Here is a 23,727-nt window from a genome sequence, read left to right as displayed (position 1 = left end):
AAGAAAGTGGACCACACACACACACACACACACACACAACGGAGAAGTGGTGGTGAATATGGCTAATAGACGGGTATTGAGTAATGATGCTCTCACACTCAGCCACGTGAACAGAGTGTGTAGACAGTGTGCCTTGATGGCTTTACCAGGATTCATTGTATAAACAGTCTCTCCCTCTTCTCTCTCTCTCTCTCTCTCTCTCTCTCTCTCTGCTCTCTCCAGAAGATCTCCCCATCACTCATGCATATGCCGTGCAGCAGTGTTTCCCAAACGGTTTTTGCCCGTGATCCAAAACAGAAATTAGATATTCGCCTGGTGAAAATAGTGGGTTTTTTTTGTGCGTGCACACCAACAAGTAATCTGATCACAGCTCACAATGGCGTTGTTAGTCTTGTTGATGTCATGAATTGCCGTTTGCTGCCTGGTGGTGTGTACAGTCATGTGATTTCCCTCCCCCCCCCCCCCCAGACACACACACACACACACACACACACACACACACACACACACACACACACACACACACACACACACACACACACACACACACACACACACACACACACACACACACACACACACACACTTACTTGATAAAGAATGACAAAAACAAATGCAGAAGTTGTGTGAGCTTGTCCATGTGCTCCTTTTCACTTCTATAAACAAAAAAAAGCAGAGTGGTATTTGCCCCTTCCTTCATGTCGAGCTCTCTTCTCTTCTTTTGAACCCAAAGTACAAAAAAACCACCAACATTTCAAACACAAAAACTGTGTTCAATGTGAACCAGACTCCAAAACCGCCCACAGCACAAAGAATGTAAAGTAATAATACCTGGCTTCCATTTTCAACACATCATTTGAAACGTTGAAACTTGAGCAGTGCAACAGTAAAGTGATGTGAGGATGACCCTCCCCCACTTAGAGAGAGAGAGAGAGAGAGAGAGAGGAGAGAGAGAGAGAGGAGAGAGAGAGAGGGGTGCTGTGTGACTGTGGATCTGGGAGAGAGAGAGAGAGAGAGAGAGAGGTTCTGTGTGACTGTGGATCTGGGAGAGAGAGAGAGAGAGAGAGAGAGAGAGAGGTGCTGTGTGACTGTGGATCTGGGAGAGAGAGAGAGAGAGAGAGAGAGAGAGAGGTTCTGTGCGACTGTGGATCTGGGATCGCCACTCGTTCCACTCCATGCCGTCTAATCCCTGTGTCAAATTGTTTCCTGCACTCCACAGGAAGTGAGTACTCGGGGCCTCTGCTGCTGCTGCTGGGGATTCTGGGAACGCCGGGAGGAGGGGGGGGGGGGAGGGGGGCATGGCTGCTGGGGCTTCTAGTGTGAACGCCAGGGCAATAGCTTGGGGGAGGGGAGAGAGGGGGGGGGGGGGCATGGCTGCTGGGGCTTGTAGTGGGAACGCCAGGGCAATAGCTTGGGAGAGGAGAGAGAGGGGGGGGGGGGCATGGCTGCTGGGACTTCTGGGAACGCCAGGGCAATAGCTTGGGAGAGGAGAGAGCGGGGATGGGGGGGGGTCATGGCTGCTAGGACTTCTGGGAACGCCAGGGCAATAGCTTGGGAGAGGAGAGAGAGAGAGAGAGAGAGGGGGGGGGGGGGGGGACATGGCTGCTGGACAGCTGTGGAGATCCCAGAGCTCTCTGTCTGTCTGTCTGTCTGTCTGACAGTGTGCTAACATGTGGCTCCAGCTGTAGCAGAGGCTAAAGGGGAAAAAAAAGATTAAGAATTAGTGAGAAAATAGCCGATCTACAAGCTTGCAACGCGGCGCAAAGTGGCGCGTTGTGCGCTTGTTGATCGGCTATTTTCACTAGTTTGGGTCCCGAGCAACACGTCTAATCTCTCTTTTGGGTAACTCGACGTGAAAGGTTTTGAGAACCAACCACTGCTCCAGATCTACTCTGTTCGGCTGCCGAGTGGAACTGGGCCAAACTTTCAGACATTTAGCCTCTGTTTCACCACTCCTCCACACCTGAAGCGTTTACATTTTTATTGTGCTCGGGTGCCGGTTCCCAAAGTAGGACGCACTTTAGTTGCCCCCAACCCACAAAAAAACCCCCAACAACCACAATGTTAAGGGACGCACACAAAAAAGAACCCTACTTCCTCTCTTAAAGTTGATAGAACGGTGGGGCCTTTAATGTAGCAAAGTGGTGACTTTGATGTGGCGCTGCCTGTCTCCGGTCAGTCACAATGGTAGATTGTGTTGCTAGACGTTAAGGTCGGGCCGAAGCACACAGATGGTCTCGTCGTGATTCTGTCTGGGCTGGTCTGGGCTGGGGTCTGCCCGGCCCCCGTTCTTTAAAAGTGAAGGTCAGGCTTGTTTGTAGTACTGTAGTACTGAAAGGTCAACACACTGACTGGTGGTGTTTGGGTCCATGCTTGTCCCTCCCCATGCCAGTCCCTCTGTCTCCCACCCGCTTTAGTCTGTACTGTCCCCCTCCATGCCAGTCCCTCTGTCTCCCACCCTCTTTACTGTCCCCCTCCATGCCAGTCCCTCTGTCTCCCACCCTCTTTACTGTCCCTCCCCATGCCAGTCCCTCTGTCTCCCACCCTCTTTACTGTCCTTCCCCATGCCAGTCCCTCTGTCTCCCACCCTCTTTACTGTCCCCCTCCATGCCAGTCCCTCTGTCTCCCACCCGCTTTAGTCTGTACTGTCCCCCTCCATGCCAGTCCCTCTGTCTCCCACCCTCTTTACTGTCCTTCCCCATGCCAGTCCCTCTGTCTCCCACCCTCTTTACTGTCCCCCTCCATGCCAGTCCCTCTGTCTCCCACCCTCTTTACTGTCCTTCCCCATGCCAGTCCCTCTGTCTCCCACCCTCTTTACTGCCCCCCTCCATGCCAGTCCCTCTGTCTCCCACCCGCTTTAGTCTGTACTGTCCCCCTCCATGCCAGTCCCTCTGTCTCCCACCCTCTTTACTGTCCTTCCCCATGCCAGTCCCTCTGTCTCCCACCCTCTTTACTGTCCCCCTCCATGCCAGTCCCTCTGTCTCCCACCCTCTTTACTGTCCTTCCCCATGCCAGTCCCTCTGTCTCCCACCCTCTTTACTGTCCCCCTCCATGCCAGTCCCTCTGTCTCCCACCCTCTTTACTGTCCCTCCCCATGCCAGTCCCTCTGTCTCCCACCCTCTTTACTGTCCCTCCCCATGCCAGTCCCTCTGTCTCCCACCCTCTTTACTGTCCTTCCCCATGCCAGTCCCTCTGTCTCCCACCCTCTTTACTGTCCCCCTCCATGCCAGTCCCTCTGTCTCCCACCCGCTTTAGTCTGTACTGTCCCCCTCCATGCCAGTCCCTCTGTCTCCCACCCTCTTTACTGTCCTTCCCCATGCCAGTCCCTCTGTCTCCCACCCTCTTTACTGTCCCCCTCCATGCCAGTCCCTCTGTCTCCCACCCTCTTTACTGTCCTTCCCCATGCCAGTCCCTCTGTCTCCCACCCTCTTTACTGTCCCCCTCCATGCCTGTCCCTCTGTCTCCCACCCGCTTTAGTCTGTACTGTCCCCCTCCATGCCAGTCCCTCTGTCTCCCACCCTCTTTACTGTCCCCCTCCATGCCTGTCCCTCTGTCTCCCACCCGCTTTAGTCTGTACTGTCCCCCTCCATGCCTGTCCCTCTGTCTCCCACCCGCTTTAGTCTTTACTGTCCCCCTCCATGCCAGTCCCTCTGTCTCCCACCCTCTTTACTGAGAGCTGACTTTGAAGCATTGGTGGAAAAATGTACTCTATTTACAGTATGTCTTTATTTAAGTAAAAGTATCAATACAGCATTATATATAAGTCCGGAATTCAAAATGTTACAACATTTTACTTTTAAGTACCAAAAGTAAAAGTAGTCTTCATGCAGAATGCCCCGTTTCAAGTTTTCAAATGTATAAAATCATTTTGAAAATAGCCGATCTACAAGCTCACAATGTAATGTTTTCAAATAAATGTAGTGGAGTAATAATACAATATTTGGATCCGAGTAGGAGTAAAAGTGTTGGAAATTGGAAGATACTCGAATAAAGTACAAATAACTCAAAATTGTACTTAAGTACAGTACAGTAAATGTAGTTAGTTACTTTCCACCACTGCTCTGAAGGTATTTCAGGTACAAGGCCCAGGCAGGGACCCAGACCATTCTCAGAGGTGAAAATCCTGTTTGTTCTGGCGGTATGGCTGCATGCCAGCCTTTCTTAGAAATCCCGCTTGCGCAGCAGCAGAGCCAAGAGGAGGAATTTTTAAACTCTGAGAAATAATATTCCTCTAAGTCAGACTGCCCGGACTTGCACACCACATAGCCTATACTCAATAGACTATGAAAATGAAACGTACCACCAGTTTTACGAGGCTGCCACTATAGTTCAAGTCACGGACACAGCATTGTACTTATGCCATTGAACAAGGCCAAAACTAACTCGGGGAGAGAGTCTCGTAACGGGTTCGTAAATTTGGCCTCTGAAGTTTTGGATGCTGGCCCAAATGTAGACAATAGCAAAAAAAAAAAAAGGATCCTAGGCATTGAATATCAAGACCCTTGACGTTCCCACTGTGTGCACGAGGCTGTGTTCTTCAGTTGTGGCTGCAGTTTCCTATAAGATCGGATCCCGTTCTGGGACTGACCGGATCGGACTATACTCTTGAAGGCTCCATATAGGCCAGCTCTGTCTGTCAGCTTTGCATGTCGAGGTTAAGTAAGCATGGGGGTTATTAACAACCTCACATAAGAGACGTCCTCACATTTCTGGGTTTATTTTAATGCCTTTTAAATGGGACGCTTGAATGCACGGACGGACGGCTGGGGGGGGGGCTCTGTTCTGTCAGACTGGCTGCCGGGGCGGGCGGGCAGGCTTAGTTATACAGCCAGTCAGAGTATAATGTGACGGGACGGGTCCCTGACCTCCCTCCCTCTCTCTCTCGTTCTCCCTCCCTTTCCCACCCTGGCTGGCTTTACGACGATGCCTCGTACCAGTTGTACTGTACTCGTACCGTACATTACGACGGGGTCTACTCTGTATAGAGTTTCACTAGTCTAGCGGTGGGCTGAGCGTTCGCTTAAACCACATGAATCCCTGCAGCCGCCCTCCCTATTCTGGGGGGGCGCGAACATTCTTGGCGAGAATGGCTGATCTGCAAGCCGTCTTCACATGGTGTGCCATGTGAAGGTGAAGGGGATGAAAGTGGAGAGAGATGTTTAGGAGAGAGATGGCGGAAGGTTTGTTCCTTCCCGAGGCTCTCGGGTCGGATTTGAAACCCGGGTCGGCTGCTGTGCAAGGCCTGAGCCTTAATGGTGTATGCGTTCTATCAGCCAGGTGAGCCACTACTGCACACAACACCCCAATTAGAATCTAATTGGGGTGTTGTGTGCAGTAGTGGAGTGTTATGGTGCTGTGGCTCAGGGGTCTAGTGGCCGGTCGAGCGGCCGTGAGGTTCCCATGCAGTTCGATCCCGGGCTCACCCGGAGTTAGTGTCGAAGTGTCCTTGAACAAGACTCTGAACCCCTAATTTCTCCCGATGTGCAGGTTGGTGCCTTGCATGGTTTTCTCCGCCATCGGTGTATGAATGTGTGTGTGTGAATGTAATGAACAATCTATGTAAAGCGCTTAAGCGCTAGATAAATGCACCATTTACCACATTATGTTCATTCAGGCATACAGTCAGCCTCTCTCCTCTCCTCTCCTCTCTCCTCTCCACCATATCGATGCAGAAGCGATATCACAAGGGTCAACTGGATGCTAGAACAGTGCAGATGAGATAAGGTCAGAGCAGAAGGAGCACGGAAGAAGAACAGGAAATGGTTCTACTTTGGGCAGCGCGACTGTAAGCCGAGTCAGAGCAGATAGGGCTATATCGGGACGCATTGATTGTTTCTGCCTTCCGTAAAGGAGGAGCTCGCTCCCGAATTATCCGATCAATACACTGCATGAATCAGCCCAGTGGAAGACAGCGCTCTAACTATAGGTCAAATATCCACTGCCGGGAAGTAACTAAGTACTTGTATACTCAAGTACTGTGTGCTTAAGTACAATTTTGAGGTATTTGTAGTTTAAAAATACGTTTACTTCTACGCCACTACATCTCGGATCCAAATATTGTACTTTTACTCCACTACATTTATTTGACTAGTTACTAGTTACTTTCTAGATTTTGATTATTATGACAAAACATACATTAACCACTTCAGCCCTATATACACTTTCGGTCATGTGAATATAGCCGATCTACAAGCTCACATTTGTCGCATCGCGACGCATTGTGAGCTTGTAGATCCGCTATTTTGAAAAGATTTGAAATGGGACATTCTGCATAGTGAGTACTACTTTTGGTACTTCATCAAGTACATTTACAATACTTTTGTAATTTGCATTTTTAATTCCTATTATTTTACTTGTAACAGAGCTTATTATTTTACACTGAAGTATCGATGCTTTTACTCAAGTGCAAAATGTGAGTAAGTTTTTTTCCACCACTGGCGAGAAGAGAGGGCTAGTAGCGAGTAGAAGTAATGTCCTCCTCCTCAGAGGAGCAGAGCGAAGGAGGGAGGAGGAGGAGAAGAGAGGGCTAGTAGCGAGTAGAAGTAATGTCCTCCTCCTCAGAGGAGCAGAGCGAAGGAGGGAGGAGGCTCGTTGTCGTCCCCATAGATGCCTCACAATGCTCGTTAGGCTGCAGGAAATGGAGAACATAAACGAGTAATTAGATAAATAAATGAGCAGGAGATAAACCTTCTGCGAAATGTAATGGGCTGGAAATAAATGGGCCTTGGTCCAGAGATAACAACATGTCCTTCCTTAGGTTGTCACACACAGCCTTGCTTGACCAGATGTTGAAGAGCCTCGTCTCCATGTGCGTGCGTGCGTGCGTGCGTGCGTGCGTGCGTGCGTGCGTCCGTGCGTCCGTGTGTGTGTCCGTGCGTGCACGCTGGTTGTAGCTGTTGTGACAGTCAGTGAGGCACTTTGGACTAGAGAGAGAGAGAGAGAGAGCAGCATTTTCCACTGGGATTTACAGATGTTTTTGATGTTGGTTTATGGTTTTAAGTATCCAAGGCTGTGTGTGTGTGTGACCTTTTGAACTCTCCGTCTCCCTCTGACCGGTGTGTGTGAGTAGACTGGCTGGGAGTCAGAGTGGCGCTCCTGTCACGTTTTATTTTCGGTGCCGCGGTTCGGCCTGCCAGCCAACGTGATAAAAGAGAGACGAGCTGCCCACAGTGGCCTGATATGTGTGTGTGTGTGTGTGTGTGTGTGTGTGTGTGTGCACGTGTTTGCGTGCTGCTAGGGAGGGAAAGTAGGAACACGCAACAGATGAGATATTCATGGCACTTTCATGGCCGGATTTATACTTTGTCCCGTGCCGGTGTCTGTCGCTCACCGAAAATAGCCGACATGCAAGCTCACGACGCAGCTCAGCGCAGCGCGCCCCGCCGCGAGCTTGTAGATCGGCTATTTTTGGTGCGCGGCAAAGTATATGGAGTGCTTTCAAGTTTCTTCCAGTTATCTATATCTCTCAGGGTGTTGGATGGAGGGCTGTTCTGGAGTTGGCACGGCAACATAAGAGGGGGGACTCGCCACACGTCCCCGGGCCAATTGGCTGCTATCATATGGGAGGGATTGTTGAGGAGGGGGACGCTGGCCTCTGGCCTGGGGGCGCTTATTTACATTCTGTCTCTTTCTCTCTCTCACACACACACACACACACACACAGGCACACGGTGTCGGAAGCTCCTGACGAGATGAAGAGTCTGATCATTGAGAAGAGCAAACTGGGCCAGGAGGAAGACGCTGAGCTGCTGGTCAAAGGTGAGTCATTGATTGATTGATTGATTGATTGAAATATGTATTAACAGTTTGCAGAATTACAGTACATTTCAAGCACAAACTCAATACAAAGACTGTTAACTGTGAGTGGACGACCCAATTAAGCATTACACTTGTTTACAAGAGGGTCATCACGATGTCATCACGATGTCATGAAGGATGTGATGTCGTCATGATGTCATGGAGGATGCCTGCGCTCATTATTGAGTTCTGTTGTACTGTATGTTTTTGATTCGTTGACAAGATGTAATCATAGTCATTGCAGTGATTTTTATGTTTAATTTAGATTGGAGGGATAATTACCATAGGCCCGAGGCCTGTCACAATTATTACATAATCGATCGCCTAATCGCAATAGTGGGTATGTGCGTGACATCATCATCGTACCCGGAAGTTATGCGGAAGCGCTTACTGAGTGGCACAAAACTCTACTTTCTGGCCTTGACAGCCCATACATCCAAACAGAAAAGTCCTATCTGATTGCATTAAACGACGTTACACTCACTTTGCCACTCGATTTGCCACTCACTTTATGCATGCGCATACCCTCTATTATTTGAGATAATCGCAATTATTATTGCCGATACATTTGTAATCACGACTGCATTGGCAGACGTATCCCACTTGCGTGTGTGTGTGTGTGTAATGCTTTTGTGGAATGACCTCACAGGCTATTCCTGTGATTTTAAAAATATATTCTATATTGTTGGCAGTAAAATGCCAGAGCACTTGGGATAAGTTACATCCAGTTTGGGATGGCGGCAGTCTGATCGGCTAATTCTGACGGGGCAGTTACCATGCATCCTTGGCTGGCTGCCCCCCCGTCCTCATCCCTGGCCCCCTGCCCTCTGTCCCCGTTCTGCTGTCTGGACGGGCGGGCAGGGGTGGTGAGGGCATGGGGGGGGGGGCATTCCTTCCTAGGTCAGCACGGACTACCCCAAGGCCCAGAAGGAGATGATCATCTTGGTGTTTCCACACTGCGGGACCCAGGCGTGGGAAAAGCTAGCTTTAGCCAGACACGATTGTTGATCTGGGCCGATCGGCATACTCTATGGGCCGAAGTCCAGACTCATAGCATTCCTTCCTAGGACAGCGTGGACTTCCCCAAGGCCCAGAACCAGATGATCATCTGGGTGTTTCCACACTGTGGGACTCTGCCGAGTTAAGGCCATCCCCTGTTTGGTGTGGCTTTTCAGTGGGACATCCTGACTGAGGCTATACCTAGTACCAACGCCTAGCTTTAGCCAGACACATAGCGTGGATTCACTGGCGCCTCCTCCCCGCTATGAGTCTGGACTTCGGCCCGTATATGCCGAAGCTGGAGAAATCAGAAAATGATCTGTGCCATTGAAGTCCACGCTATGTGTCTGGCTAAAGCTAGTGGCTTTTCCCACTGAAAGGCCACATCGAAGTCCAGACTCATAGCGGGGAGGAGGCGCCAGTGAATCCCCGCTATGTGTCTGGCTAAAGCTAGGCGTTGGTACTAGGTATAGCCTCAGTCAGGATGTCCCACTGAAAAGCCACGCCAAACAGGTAAGTAGCCTTGCCGAGCCATGAGGCCCATAGGGCAGGAGCCTATCTCCTGTTTCTGTAGCGTGAGGCAGCTTGATGTACAAGTACACCCCCTGGACATGACGCTAGTATGTCACAGGAACTTACCCCCAATCTAACCCTTGATGCTGAGTGTCAAGCAGGGAGGCACTGGGTCCCATTTTTAGAGTCTTTGGTATGACCTGGCCGGGGATTGAACCCCGACCTCCCAGTCTCAGGGCGGACACTCTAACCACAAGGCCACTGAGCCAAACAGGGGATGGCCTTAACTCGGTAGAGTCCCACAGTGTGGAAACACCCAGATGATCATCTGGTTCTGGGCCTTGGGGAAGTCCACGCTGTCCTAGGAAGGAATGCTATGAGTCTGGACTTCGGCCCATAGAGTATGCCGAAGCTGGTCAGCACGGACTACCCCAAAGCCCAGAAGGAGATGATCATCTTGGTGTTTCCACACTGCGGGAACTGGGCCATCCCCTGTTTGGTGTGGCCTTTCAGTGGGAAAAGCTAGCTTTAGCCAGACACGATTGTTGATCTGGGCCGATTGGCCCAGATCATTTTCTGATTTCTCCAGCTTCGGCATACTCTATGGGCCGAAGTCCAGACTCATAGCATTCCTTCCTAGGACAGCGTGGACTTCCCCAAGGCCCAGAACCTCATGATCATCTGGGTGTTTCCACACTGTGGGACCGAGTTAAGGCCATCCCCTGTTTGGCGTGGCTTTTCAGTGGGACATCCTGACTGAGGCTATACCTTGTACCAACGCCTAGCTTTAGCCAGACACATAGCGTGGATTCACTGGCGCCTCCTCCCCGCTATGAGTCTGGACTTCGGCCCATAGAGTATGCCGAAGCTGGAGAAATCTGAAAATGATCTGCGCCATTGAAGTCCACGCTATGTGTCTGGCTAAAGCTAGTGGCTTTTCCCACTGAAAGGCCACACCGAAGTCCAGACTCATAGCGGGGAGGAGGCGCCAATGAATCCACGCTATGTGTCTGGCTAAAGCTAGGCGTTGGTACTAGGTATAGCCTCAGTCAGGATGTCCCACTGAAAAGCCACGCCAAACAGGGGATGGCCTTAACTCGGCAGAGTCCCACAGTGTGGAAACACCCAGATGATCATCTGGTTCTGGGCCTTGGGGAATAGAGTATGCCGAAGCTGGCGAAATCAGAAAATGATCTGGGCCAATCGGTGACTGCGTTTCAACTGCTGTCTGTACAACAGTGAAAAGCAGCCTCTTGATTGGTCCCATGTGTATTATATGGTAACATACATGCTGCGGTACTTCGAAAACAACCGTGGCTGACCTCGACGCAACAAGTCTAAGTTTCCACAGAAACTATAAAAACAGCCCTAAGTGCAGTTCTTTCAGATATAGACTCTAACATATATCCGACATAGCTCGCTCACGTAGAGAGTATAGAAACTAAACAGACCATGTTGGTTTTTTTAGCGCGGTAGCTTTCTAGCACTAGCGCTAGCGCTAGGCACTAGCACTGATGACGTCAGCTTTCTGTTACGCTGATTGGCTAGATGAGTCTGTCTGTCAAGGCAACCTTACGCCCACTTTTCAAGCTGCCAATGGGACGAAGTCCAGACTGATTACCAACTACCAAGGCCACCAATGTCACCTTGTTGTGTAAACTAGGCCACCACAGTGGCAGAGAGAGAGAGAGAACAATGAATCGATGATGAGGTAATAGAAATACATGCTGACTCTGCTATCGTATTGACATCATTATTGATGCATACTGTAGTTGAATTTGCCGGCTCGTCTCGTATCTAAATGAGATCAGTGGTCCTCAAAACCTTTCCACGTGGACATTGACACTTATTAGCCCTGCGCGCGGACCCCCATTTGAGAGCGGGCCGCAGCGCCTCGGAGCATGCGCAGAGCATGGGTTTTTAGGCTTGCTCGCCTTGTTACAGAAGCCCCTTCGGGACAAAACACTGTGCAACGACTTTGGTCATTATGAAAGACATGTGTGGAAAATAAATAAATAATAATTAGATATATATATATATATAATTTACGAGCGATCGAAATAAGCGATTTCGCCTGAGACCCAGCGCGCGCGGTCCGAGCTGCGCTGCGCTGCGCTCTGGACGTTGTTATGTAATTTCCACTCTACTATTGATTATAATAACGGAATAAGGTAAGAAACCGGCTAATTCTGCTCGCGGAGAGACAACGATGTAGAAATGAGGTAAAAGATAGAGGACAGTGTTTGCTCAGTCTGTGTTTTAGGGGTGGGGGGGGGGGGGTTGAGGTCAGGGGTCACAAATGAAACAAATTAAGGGTGAGCCGTGGGCCCCCAGGGGAGACATTAGCGGGCCACAGAGATGGGATCCAGATGGGAGGGGGTGCATAGTGGGGTCCCTGCCTGGACCCCCCCTCCCTCCTCCTCCTCTTCCTTATCTCTCTGCATGAAGCTCCCAGTGTTGCCATGTCTGCTTAATATTATTATAGGTGACTTTGGGCTTCTTTGTCTGTAAAGTTGCTTGTAAATTTTGGTAGTTGGCGTGTTGCGTTTTGTTTTTTGGGGGGCTTGTTTGTGTTGTTGCATGTTTGTTTAAAGTAAACCAATGATTCTCACACATTTCCATGTCGAGGACCCCCCAGATTAATGTATTTGTCCAAGACCCTACATCTAAAAATATTTAGATTTGTGTTGCTAAAATTGCTCAAAAATATTCCACATTTGTCACATTTTTTTTCTCCAAGATTTTCTTTTGTTGAAAATAGCAGATCTACAAGTTCACAACGCGCCGCGATGCGACGCGTTGTGAACTTGTAGATCTGCTATTTTCAAATAGCCGACGTCGTGATTTAACGTGCTCACGTAGCCTAATACTAGTTGTTTCTCTTGGGGCTCGTTTTCATATATAGACCTCCTGAGTCCTCCTGGCTGCTGATTTCTCACTCAATCTACACAATCTGGCAACTCTAGGAAGCTCCCCAAAAAATGAACAGCTGCAGGACATCCTGTGTTCTAGCAGCGACGGAGGTGTCGAGGTAGCGCTCCACAAGCCCCCCCCCCATCTCTCTCTCTCTCCCCTCCCACCCCCCCCCTTCTCGCACAGCTGGTCTGTCAACAAGCCCCACAGCCCCGAATCTGTGGCCTCATATAGGTTTTATTTATCCATTTCATGTTGGGGGGGAGGGGGGGTATTTTATTTTATTTTATTTTACGCTGCGTGCCTCTCTGATGTGGTGCCGAGTACCTCCACGCTCCCTGCACTCTGGGCTGCTATATCGGGTGGGTTTATGGTGGGTTCAGAGCCTGCCACTTATATCATCGTATAGAGAGCGTTCTATCTCAAACAGGAAACCCAGCCTGAGTGGGTGAGCCTTCCTCCTTCTCCAGTCCACCGTGCTGCGCTGTGTACAACCGGTTCTTAATTTGGGAGGAACGTGTGTGTGTGTGACTGTGTGTGTGTGTGTGTGTGTGTGTGTGTGTGTCTGTGTGTGTGTGTGACTGTGTGTGTGTGTGTGTGTGTGTGTGTGTAGCCTCGCACGTGAAGCTGCCTGAGAAAACCACTTTGAGGCAAAAAAAAAAAGAAAGCAAGAAAGAGTTGTCGGGGAGGGAGGGGGGAGGGAGGGAGGGGGGGGGTGGCGGCAAACAGTAGAGAAATTGTGAGATGAAAGTGAATGGGGGAAGGAAGGAAAGAAAGAAAGAAAGAAAGAGGGGGCAGAGAGGAGGGAGAGGGATGTTGAGGAAAATGAACGCCGGCTGACAGGTGGCACGCAGCTTGCTAACCACACAGGAAGCTGTGATGCAGGCGCGGGCGGCGTCACGGCGCTATAGGCTAGGTAGCCCATGGTAGAAAAAGTACTCAAAGTTAAAGTATCAATACTGCAAAAACGCTGTGCGTAGTGAGCTTGTATATCGGCTGTTTTTGGTGAATGCCCCCCCCCCCCCCCCCTCCACAATAGGGATGCTGGGGTTCAAGTGGTTAATCGTCAAGTATTAAGTTATTTGTCCTTTAAGTGGAAACTGATATTCTAAAAAATTTTATATACTGTATCTTGGCGGGTGACATATTTGCATATTTGCGTTTTAGTAAGATTAACTTAACCGTGTAATTCAGGGGTGCCGTGGATGAAAAGGCTATATTTACAGGGGTGCCCTGAGTCCAAAAGCGTTTGAGAGCCACTGCTCTGGATCCAGCTGGCCTCTGCTAGCCCCCTCCGTCAGTCCTCTCCTCAGGGTGACCTCTGACCTTTTCACCGGGACTGGGGGGAGGGGGGCTCCACTCCCCCCCCTTACTTCATCATCCAGCCCCACTTCCTCTCCCCTCGTGCCCCTCTCCTGCCCTCTGGGCAGTGTCTGGGCAGAGTGCTGCCCCTCTCCTGCCCTCTGGGCAGTGTCTGGGCAGAGTGCTGCCCCTCTCCTGCCCTCTGGGCAGTGTCTGGGCAGAGTGCTGCCCCTCGTGCCCCTCTCCTGCCCTCTGGGCAGTGTCTGGGCAGAGTGCTGCCCCTCGTGCCCCTCTCCTGCCCTCTGGGCAGTGTCTGGGCAGAGTGCTGCCCCTCTCCTGCCCTCTGGGCAGTGTCTGGGCAGAGTGCTGCCAAATTGCTTTATTTATCTTGTGTGTGATTAAATATTTATAGGAACAATCTGGCAAACACTTGAAGCTGAAGGAAGGGGGAAGGAGGGTGTTGCAGTCCCCCCCCGTCCCCGCGGCAAGAGCTATGCTGAACAGTGCTGTAAAGTACATTTACTCAAGTACTGTGTAATTGTAAAACTGTGTAAAAAAAAAAATGTTATTTGTACTTTACTTGAGTATTTCCAATTTACTTCTATTCCACTACTGTACATCTTGGATCCAAATATTGTACTTTTACTCCACTATATTTATTTGAAAACTTTTGGATTATCATTCGAAAACATTAACATTAACCACTTCAGCCCTACACACATTTCGACCATTTGAAAATAGCCGATCTGCAAGCTCACAATGAGCTTGTAGATCTGCTATTTTCAAAATATTTTGTATACATTTGAAAACTTGAAATGTAACATTCTGCAATTTCTGCACGATGACTACTTTTATTTTTGGTACTTTTACTCAAGTACATTGTAGGTACCTCCGGTACCTTCACTTAGTTGTAAAGCAGTATTTCTACACTGCAAGTATTGATACTTTTACTAAAGTAAACGTACGTTTTCCACCACCGGTGCTGAACAGGGCCGTCCGTGGGAGGCCATGATGCAGCCTTACTGGGGCTAATATGGAAGTACTGTGGGAACGGGCAACGGAACGGAGATACTGTGCTAAGTCAGTCCCTCTTATCCCTCTGAGAGCTAATAAAAATGATTTCTAGCAACCTCTCTCTCTCTCTCTCTCTCTCCCTCTGTCTCTCTATCTCTCTCTCTCTCCCTCAACCTCTAAAGTGGTAATTACGCCGGTTGCGTGCAGGGCAGGCCTTAATGTTTTTTTTTTTTGCCTTGATATATGTGCCATTAGCCGACAGTATTTTTAACTCGCTCCCGCCATGTCATAGCGATAATTAAGGTCTTGTGTGATTATCTTTAGCCCGGTCTAATTAACTCCACAGTGCTGACACCGACCGAAAAGTTGTGGACAATTTACATGCAATAGGGATTACCCTTAACTTCAGACGTACTACTGTAGTTGGTAGATTATTATGAGCTACATGTTGCCTTTCTACTGTCTATCCCTCCTTTCCTAGCCTGGGCACCATTTCATTTAGGTATATGATCCTGTCGGGAGCGGATGATAGTCGACGGGCAGGAACAACAGGCGGTAACTTCCTTTTCCCTCAAACCGATTTTTCTCAATAAAAGCTACAGGCTACGAGAGCTTTTATTGTTTGAGGGAAAAGGAAGTTGCCGCCTGTTGTTCCTGCCTGTCGCCTACAAAACAATACTACAACATGACGTAACGATATCATCCGCTCCCGACAGGATCATACGGACTTTTGAAACAGAGACCAGGCTTTCCTCCGAGGTGGTGGAAAGCCTGGTGAGGCGAGGTTACTCCTTTCCTAGTTGGTAGATTATCTGAGCTACATGTTGCCTTTCAACTGTATATCCCTCCTTTCCTAGTTGGTAGATTATCTGAGATACATGTTGCCTTTCTACTATATATCCCTCCTTTCCTAGATGTCGGTTTATTTCCAGGGGGTTGTGACATCATGATTTAACGCAACATCAAGTTCATTTAGGGTGCGTTTGGATATGCGTGCAGCCACGCAGGGAATGTGCTCAGTTTATTTTTGAACTGGTTAAAACTGGTCGTTTTTAACCAGTTAAAACATGTGCCAAGGTAAATGATGAACACTTGTATGTATGGTGATGTACTAAATGTTTCCCTTGCTATAGCTTAGCTTTCACCCCCCCCCCCCCCCCCCGGGGAGCGCTCGAGACACCGCAGTGACGCACGCACACTGGACAACCCCAACTTCTGAGTAGGGTCGATCGGTGCGGGCACTACTCGGCACACCCGCGGCACAGCGCACCAGATTCCCGAACAATAACGCACCCAGTGCACTGAATTATACGAACAAGAAGAGGGCACACAAGTGCGCTCCTCGGTGCGAATTTCCGAACGCACCCTTAGGCTGAGCTCACACCTTTAATGCAATTCTCGTGCTCGTTGGATCAATGCTGTGTTGTGTCATGGCCGCCCAATGTATTTCCAATGGAGGTCACATGGTTTGACACAACATTGTGTTGTGTGAGGGGGAGGGGTGCATTCGCTGCGCCCCTCCCCCTCACACAACACAATGTTGTGTCAAACCATGTGACCTCCATTGGAAATCACTCAGACCTTTACTGCATTGCTGTATGCTTGTTGGATGAATGTTGTGTAGTGTCATGGCCGCCCCAATGCATTTCCAATGGGAGTCACATGGTTTGACACAACATTTGTGTTGTATGAGGGGGAGGGGCGCAGTCGAAACACAGCCTAAAGCCATACAACAGCTTGTAGTCCAAAATGTGGACTACAAACCATGTGACTTCCATTGGAAATGCATTGGGGCGGCCATGACACTACACAACATTCATCCAACAAGCATAAAGCAATGCAGTAAAGGTCTGAGTGAGGCCTAAGTGTACTTTTCTGTGATTGACAACTTACTTAATTCCATTGTCCTGCTGAGGTATAGATTCAACCTAACGAGACTTAACGGTAGCTTAAAAAGAAAGTCGCTACAGTGGCACGTTTGGGATAATTTGATTGATCCGTGCGTGCGTGTGTTTTTTCTTTTAATAGGATGGCTATTTCGGGAGGTGCGTGGCAGCTGGATCAAGCAGCGGCGCTACTGGTTCGTGCTGACCCTGGATTCTCTGGACTACCACTCTGGAGCAGAGAAAGGAGCACGCAGGCTGGGTACTCTGGTCCTCACCAACCTGTGCTCTGTCATCTGGCCGGACAAACAGACCTACAAGGAGACGGGTGAGAGAGAGAGAGAGACAGAGACACACACACACACACACACACACACACACACACACACACACACACACACACACACACACACGCTCATACACACAGTCACTAACCAGACAAACAGACCTACAAGGAGACAGGTGAGCCAGACTCACTAAGTTCCATTGGTGGAAAGTAACTAAATACATTTACTTAAGTACTGTACTTAAGTACAAGTTTGAGGTATTTGCACTTTACTGGATTATTTCCAATGACTCCTTTTGACTTCTACTCCACTACATCAGAGGCAAATATTGTACTTTTATATTTGTATTATTTATATTTTCTTATCCCACGATTTTGCAACCCATTTCACCCAGTGTCAATTATCTAATGTAATCCTGGGCGCTACACTTCCTCTGCCAACCTGGGGGGGGGCAGCGGACTGACCTCATGCTTCCTTCTATGCATGAGGAGTCCAAGCTGCTTCTTATCACCTGACAGGGGGTAGTTTCCCCTGGCCGGACGTAGCGTGTGGAAGGAACACGTTATTCCGACCAGTTCCTTTCCCCTCCATCAGGCAGGGCGCCTGATGGAGGGGCTGGCCTGGGGTGAAGTAGTTTAGAGAGACCAGGATTACTGCATGTTTTTTGTGAAGGTACCTACCTAGGCCTCACTCAGACCTTTACTGCATTGCTGTATGCTTGTTGGATGAATGTTGTGTAGTGTCATGGCCGCCCCAATGCATTTCCAATGGAAGTCACATGGTTTGTAGTCCACATTTTGGACTACAAGCTGTTGTATGGCTTTCGGCTGTGTTTCGACTGCGCCCCTCCCCCTCATACAACACAAATGTTGTGTCAAACCATGTGACTCCCATTGGAAATGCATTGGGGCGGCCATGACACTACACAACATTCATCCAACAAGCGTACAGCAATGCAGTAAAGGTCTGAGTGAGGCCTTACCCTAGGGATTGATTTGACATTTACTTGAGTAAAACATTTGAGTACCTTTTCCACCACTGCTTCCAGGGGTCATCAATGGGTCCGTACGTACAAGACTTGGGCTGAGCTCACACCTTTCATGCAATTCTGTGCTTGTTGGATGCTCGTTGGATGCATGTTGTGTTGTGTCATGGCCGCCCAATGTATTTCCAATGGAGGTCACATGGTTTGACCCAACATTGTGTTGTGTGAGGGGGAGGGGCGGACGACTGCGCCCCTCCCCCTCACACAACACAATGTTGGGTCAAACCATGTGACCTCCATTGGAAATGCATTGGGCCGCTGGGCGGCCATGACACAACACCCAACGAGCACAGAGAATTGCATGAAAGGTGTGAGCTCAGCCTTGGTCTTGCCCGTGGCAAATGTTTGAATTTATTTTTTACACGCCATTATAATGTCATTATTTTTTATCATGAGACCCATTACTGAATGTCAAGTCTCCAGGACTTCTTCTGAATATGTATGACACTTATTTACTACGAACTATGGCACATTAGGAGTCCAACTAGTACTTTGCAACGAACCCCTTAACTCTGAGAGCGTACAAATAGAACGGAATTTTAAATGTGGTTCCATTTGAACACTCTCAGAGCTACAGACCTGTTATGGTCACTCTTTATGTGTATCTGGTAATATTATTGTCCACTCATTATGTACGGTCGTGGTAAAAATTGAATTTTGACAAAAATGTCCACCGCAAGCCAGCATGGTGATGACCCTTGCACACTCCGCACACATCAAAGATCTGACACTATCGATTCAACGCCCACTCATCATCATTGCCCGTAATCTCTGCTTAGATTCCAGGAAGGCCGAAGTTAGTTTCCCTGTATTCATGCGGTGTTGGGAGGGGGGTGTTCAACCAATTTGAAACGGCCCAGGCAGGGAAGTATCTCAGTTTCTTTTTCGCGAGGTTGTTGGCTTGCGATGACCACAAAGCAAATCCCCTTTCCCTTCCCGTGAGCGCTGTAACTCTGACTAAGTTCTGGGGAAGCCCCGCCAGTCTACGTTTGGTTCCAGAATGTGGGCTTAAGCTTGGTCTGGAAACCTCAAATTTGGACTAATCAGCGTGACCATCTCCCTTTCCATCCTGAGGGATGAGAGGAACAAGAGACAGACAGACAGACAGACAACAATGATTAAAGTACATTGTTGTGTATGGGAATGACTGGCTCTTTGTGTGTCTCTATTACTGGCCTCTCTCTACGTCTGTCTTTCTGTCTGTCTGTCTGTCTGTCTGTCTGTCTGTCTGTCTGTCTGTCGGGGGGAAGGGATTACGTCGTGCCCGTCTTCAGCCAGACCGTTTAAAATGTCCCCAAATACAAACCCCAAACCCAAACATAGCACTTACTAACTCAATATGCCTGGGGACTTTCCTGGATAGGAGGAGTTGTACTTTGAACGGTGGCTTTGTCACAGGCTTTTTCATGGGCCATTTCACCACTGAATGGCCGTGTGTTCCTCTTTAAAAAACCGCCGAGAAATCTGTCACAGACAAAATGGCGTGAAACGTACTTAACTTCCTCTCGATATGTCTCAGGGGTTACCATGGAATATTAGTTCCCTTCCAAGGGGTTGCATTCTTAACCTCGCTGTCCTTTTAGCGGCGCAGTTTTGACAGAGTGCTAAATGGATTTGGAATCTGGTTGGTGGCTTTGACCACCGCCGCTGCATATCAACCCCCAAACACACACACACACACACACACACACACACACACACACACACACACACACACACACACACAGCAGCAGCCTCACTTTGCATTTGAACTTAACCAAGAGAAGCTAAACAAAGACTGCGTTGGTGCCAAGTCACGTAGCAGGAAAGGCTGATAATAATAACGGTCAGGGTTGCAGCTCTGTCCTGGCTGCTGGGGGTATGTCTGCAGCTCTGTCTTGGCTGCTGGGGGTATGTCTGCAGCTCTGTCCTGGCTGCTGGGGGTATGTCTAATACTGCAGCCCTGTCCTGGCTGCTGGGGGTATGTCTAATACTGCAGCTCTGTCCTGGCTGCTGGGGGTATGTCTAATACTGCAGCCCTGTCCTGGCTGCTGGGGGTATGTCTAATACTGCAGCCCTGTCCTGGCTGCTGGGGGTATGTCTAATACTGCAGCTCTGTCTTGGCTGCTGGGGGTATGTCTAATACTGCAGCCCTGTCCTGGCTGCTGGGGGTATGTCTAATACTGCAGCTCTGTCCTGGCTGCTGGGGGTATGTCTAATACTGCAGCTCTGTCCTGGCTGCCAGGGGGTATGTCTAATACTGCAGCTCTGTCCTGGCTGCTGGGGGTATGTCTGCAGCTCTGTCTTGGCTGCTGGGGGTATGTCTAATACTGCAGCTCTGTCCTGGCTGCCAGGGGGTATGTCTAATACTGCAGCTCTGTCCTGGCTGCTGGGGGTATGTCTGCAGCTCTGTCCTGGCTGCTGGGGGTATGTCTAATACTGCAGCTCTGTCCTGGCTGCCAGGGGGTATGTCTAATACTGCAGCTCTGTCCTGGCTGCTGGGGGTATGTCTGCAGCTCTGTCTTGGCTGCTGGGGGTATGTCTGCAGCTCTGTCTTGGCTGCTGGGGGTATGTCTAATACTGCAGCCCTGTCTTGGCTGCTGGGGGTATGTCTAATACTGCAGCCCTGTCTTGGCTGCTGGGGGTATGTCTAATACTGCAGCCCTGTCTTGGCTGCTGGGGGTATGTCTAATACTGCAGCCCTGTCTTGGCTGCTGGGGGTATGTCTAATACTGCAGCTCTGTCTTGGCTGCCGGGGGTATGTCTAATACTGCAGCCCTGTCTTGGCTGCTGGGGGTATGTCTAATACTGCAGCCCTGTCCTGGCTGCTGGGGGTATGTCTAATACTGCAGCTCTGTCCTGGCTGCCAGGGGGTATGTCTGATACTGCAGCCCTGTCTTGGCTGCTGGGGGTATGTCTGATACTGCAGCTCTGTCTTGGCTGCCGGGGGTATGTCTGATACTGCAGCTCTGTCTTGGCTGCTGGGGGTATGTCTAATACTTCCTCTGCAACAAGGGGGAAGCGTGACTTTTCCTCACTTTTATTGCAGGTCGTCCGAGGGTAGACTCTGACACTCGCGTCCTAACTCATCTGTCGAATGGCTTGGTTTGGTTTTGGCGTGGTCAGAGGGCTCCTCCCCATGGCTGAACTTTGCCCCCCCCCAGTGAAACTTACAGAGGAAGTGGTGGGGGGAAAGGGGGAGTCATGCCAGACAATGGTGGGTGTCATGACCCAATACCACTGGGACAGGGGTCCCTGTTTACCTTCAAATCGCACAGTCGTGAGTCACTCTCCGCCAAACCGAGTCTACGTGCAGGTTCTTTTCGTGCACTTTGTTTTTTTTTCTCCTCAGGCTTTTCAGGATGACATCACAATCTAGCCCATGCTCATTCAAACGTAGTGGTTTTATTTGTAAACCTCATTTAGCAATTACAGTAGAGAGTATGCACATGCGTAACTTTTGCACCGGGACAAGCCCCCCCATCATCTAGATTGAGTGGCAAAACATTGAGCGGCATGGATGGATCGTTGGAGTTTGAAAGCGCTCGTTCGAAATCACTCAATGATGGTCCTGCAGCGTATCACCCGTTTCTAAATTGCACATAATGCAGAAGGCAGCAGGACGTTGCCTTATTGAAAACGAGCGCTTCCAAACTCTCACACAAAATTATCACTTGCACGGAAATTCTTCACAGAAAGTAGCTCATAACATGTCTACGGTGGATTTTTATGAAGCAAAAACTTGCAGATAGAAATTCAAGCTTTCTGTACAGCTACAATGTTGGTGACTTTGACATTGTTTAATACAAGCAGATCTGACTTTGCTGTTTGGATGTGTGGGCTGTCAAGGCCAGAAACACGTTTTTTTTTCACTCAGGCGTTCCCGCATAACATCTGGGTACGATGATGTCACGTGCATAGCCTCTATATCAGTGGTTTTCAACCAGTGGTCCGGGGACCATTAGTGGTCCTTGAAGGGCGTTCCAGGTGGTCCCCAGCTAAACTTAAATAATGGAGAGTTAGTAACCAAATGGACCCTTATAGATCTTTAACTCTCTAGGAGAGCATAAAATGAAACCAAATCGACCCTCACTGCATTACTTCATTTTCACAAGGAGTCTACACAATTAGAGAATGTAGAAGAATAGTTATTCTGATTAAATGTTTGCCTGTTATCTCTCCTATGGATGGTACCACATCATCACACCATGGAACTGTGGACAACGTCTTATCCAACGACAACAAAATATAAATAAAGTTTTGGGTCTGAGAGGCTAAATGTCATCAAATTGTGGTCCGTGGGCGCAAATGCAGAATAAATAATTGACCTTCACATGAAAAGGGTTGAAAACCACTGCGCTCTATATTAATGGCTAATTTATTGTGTGTCTCTCTCCCAGGTTACTGGAGCATCACGGTGTACGGCCGTAAGCACTGCTACCGGCTCTACACCAAGCACTTCAACGAGGCCGTGCACTGGGCCTGCGCCGTCCAGAAGGTCATCGACACCAAAGCCCCGGTGGAGACCCCGACGCAGCTCCTCATCCGAGACATCGAGGTGCGCCCAGATCTCTTTCTCTCTCTCTCTCTCACGCACACTGCATACAGTTGGAGGCCATCGATATTGTCCTTTTCTTTTTGCTGAGTTTTGTGTGATCTGCGCAAAAGGACAGTTAACCCATTTTGGGCGGGAACCCCTTTTGGTGTTTTAAAACATTATGTTATAATTTAGCTATTGAAAAATAGCAGATCTACAAGCTCATAGCGCGCCACCGAGTGGCGCGCTACGAGCTTGTAGGTCTGCTATTTTTGAAAAATCGTGAAAATATTTATTTCAGAAAACTGGAGGATTTAGAAGGATTTTTTAAAATGTTGAGGTCAGGCCTAAATGGGTCAAATGATAAGGGACAATATCGGTGGCACCCAACTGTAGTTGCAAAAAACACTCACGCACAGCTGCTGCTAAACTGTCCCATTGCAAGGGTCACAAAACACCAGCAGCGGTCCTAGTTAACGAACCCCCCCCCCCCCCCCCCCCCCCCCCACACCCCACCCCACCCCCACCCACCCCCGCTCTGTAACCATGGAAACCACACGGGAGTCCAAAGTTTCCTCTGTGTACCACCAGGTCTTTGTCTGTTGGCTTACCTCATGTTATTCCACTGTGCCGGAGTCCCATAATAGCTGCAGTTGAACTGCTAAAACATGCCCCGGGCTATTTTAAGAAGCAGCTCATTTTCAGGTATACAGACAGAGGAGAACACTTACTTGGCAAGCTAAGAAATGACTTGATGTGGGTGTGTGTGTGTTTATGTGTGTGTGTTTATGTGTGTGTGTGTGTGTGAGAATGTGTCATTTGACCATAAAAAGAAAACAACCCAAGAAACGGACGTGACCATCCCATTGCCATCATGCTGTAAATATCCAAGAATAACCGCGCTTTTTCACTAGTTAAATAAAGGAATTTATTTATTTTACAGTATTTATTTTACAATGCTGATAAATACTTCCCATCACTATTTATCACTTTAATTCATTTATTTGCAACCCAGGGATGCATGCGCCCATGAACTACATCGGGTTTCCAATTGTCATCATCATTCCCGTCCTCTTCAGCTCGCTATGGGAGGCTTTAGTTGCTCCATATCGCCACAGATTTACTTGATGCTGTGCCACAGCGTTACTGTACAGTAGAATTTATCTTGGTGCTGTATGGACAGTCACAACGTTTCTGTGAAGTGCCTTGGCTAAATGGACACGCACCGTTGCAAGTGAACAACAGTAGTTGTGTGTCAAACACAAGTTCCACGTACTCCTGGTGCCAGGGTGTGCTTTGCATTAACGTCCTGGTGCCAGGGTGTGCTTTGCATTAACGTCCTGGTGCCAGGGTGTGCTTTGCATTAACGGACAGACACGTATCGCTGTTGTCAGGCAGACACCTCGTACAGTTGGGTGCCACCGATATTGTCCCTTATTATTTGACCCATTTAGGCCT

At 49.1% G+C, this 23,727-nt stretch overlaps 1 protein-coding gene across 1 annotated transcript in view; it reads left to right on the top strand.

The window, feature by feature from the left end:
• Nucleotides 1-23,727, top strand: part of plekhh3 (pleckstrin homology, MyTH4 and FERM domain containing H3) — a 60,171-nt gene that overhangs the window by 15,329 nt on the left and 21,115 nt on the right. The window contains exons 3-5 of the mRNA XM_079520848.1: nt 7,664-7,758; nt 16,567-16,749; nt 22,133-22,290. Of these exons, the coding sequence (XP_079376974.1) occupies nt 7,664-7,758; nt 16,567-16,749; nt 22,133-22,290 (436 nt within the window). The remainder of the gene's footprint in view (nt 1-7,663; nt 7,759-16,566; nt 16,750-22,132; nt 22,291-23,727) is intronic.

This window comes from Electrona antarctica, assembly GCF_951216825.1.
Source record: "Electrona antarctica genome assembly, chromosome: 14".
Classification (NCBI taxonomy): Eukaryota; Metazoa; Chordata; class Actinopteri; order Myctophiformes; family Myctophidae; genus Electrona; species Electrona antarctica.
This window is presented reverse-complemented; position numbering and strand designations above follow the sequence as displayed.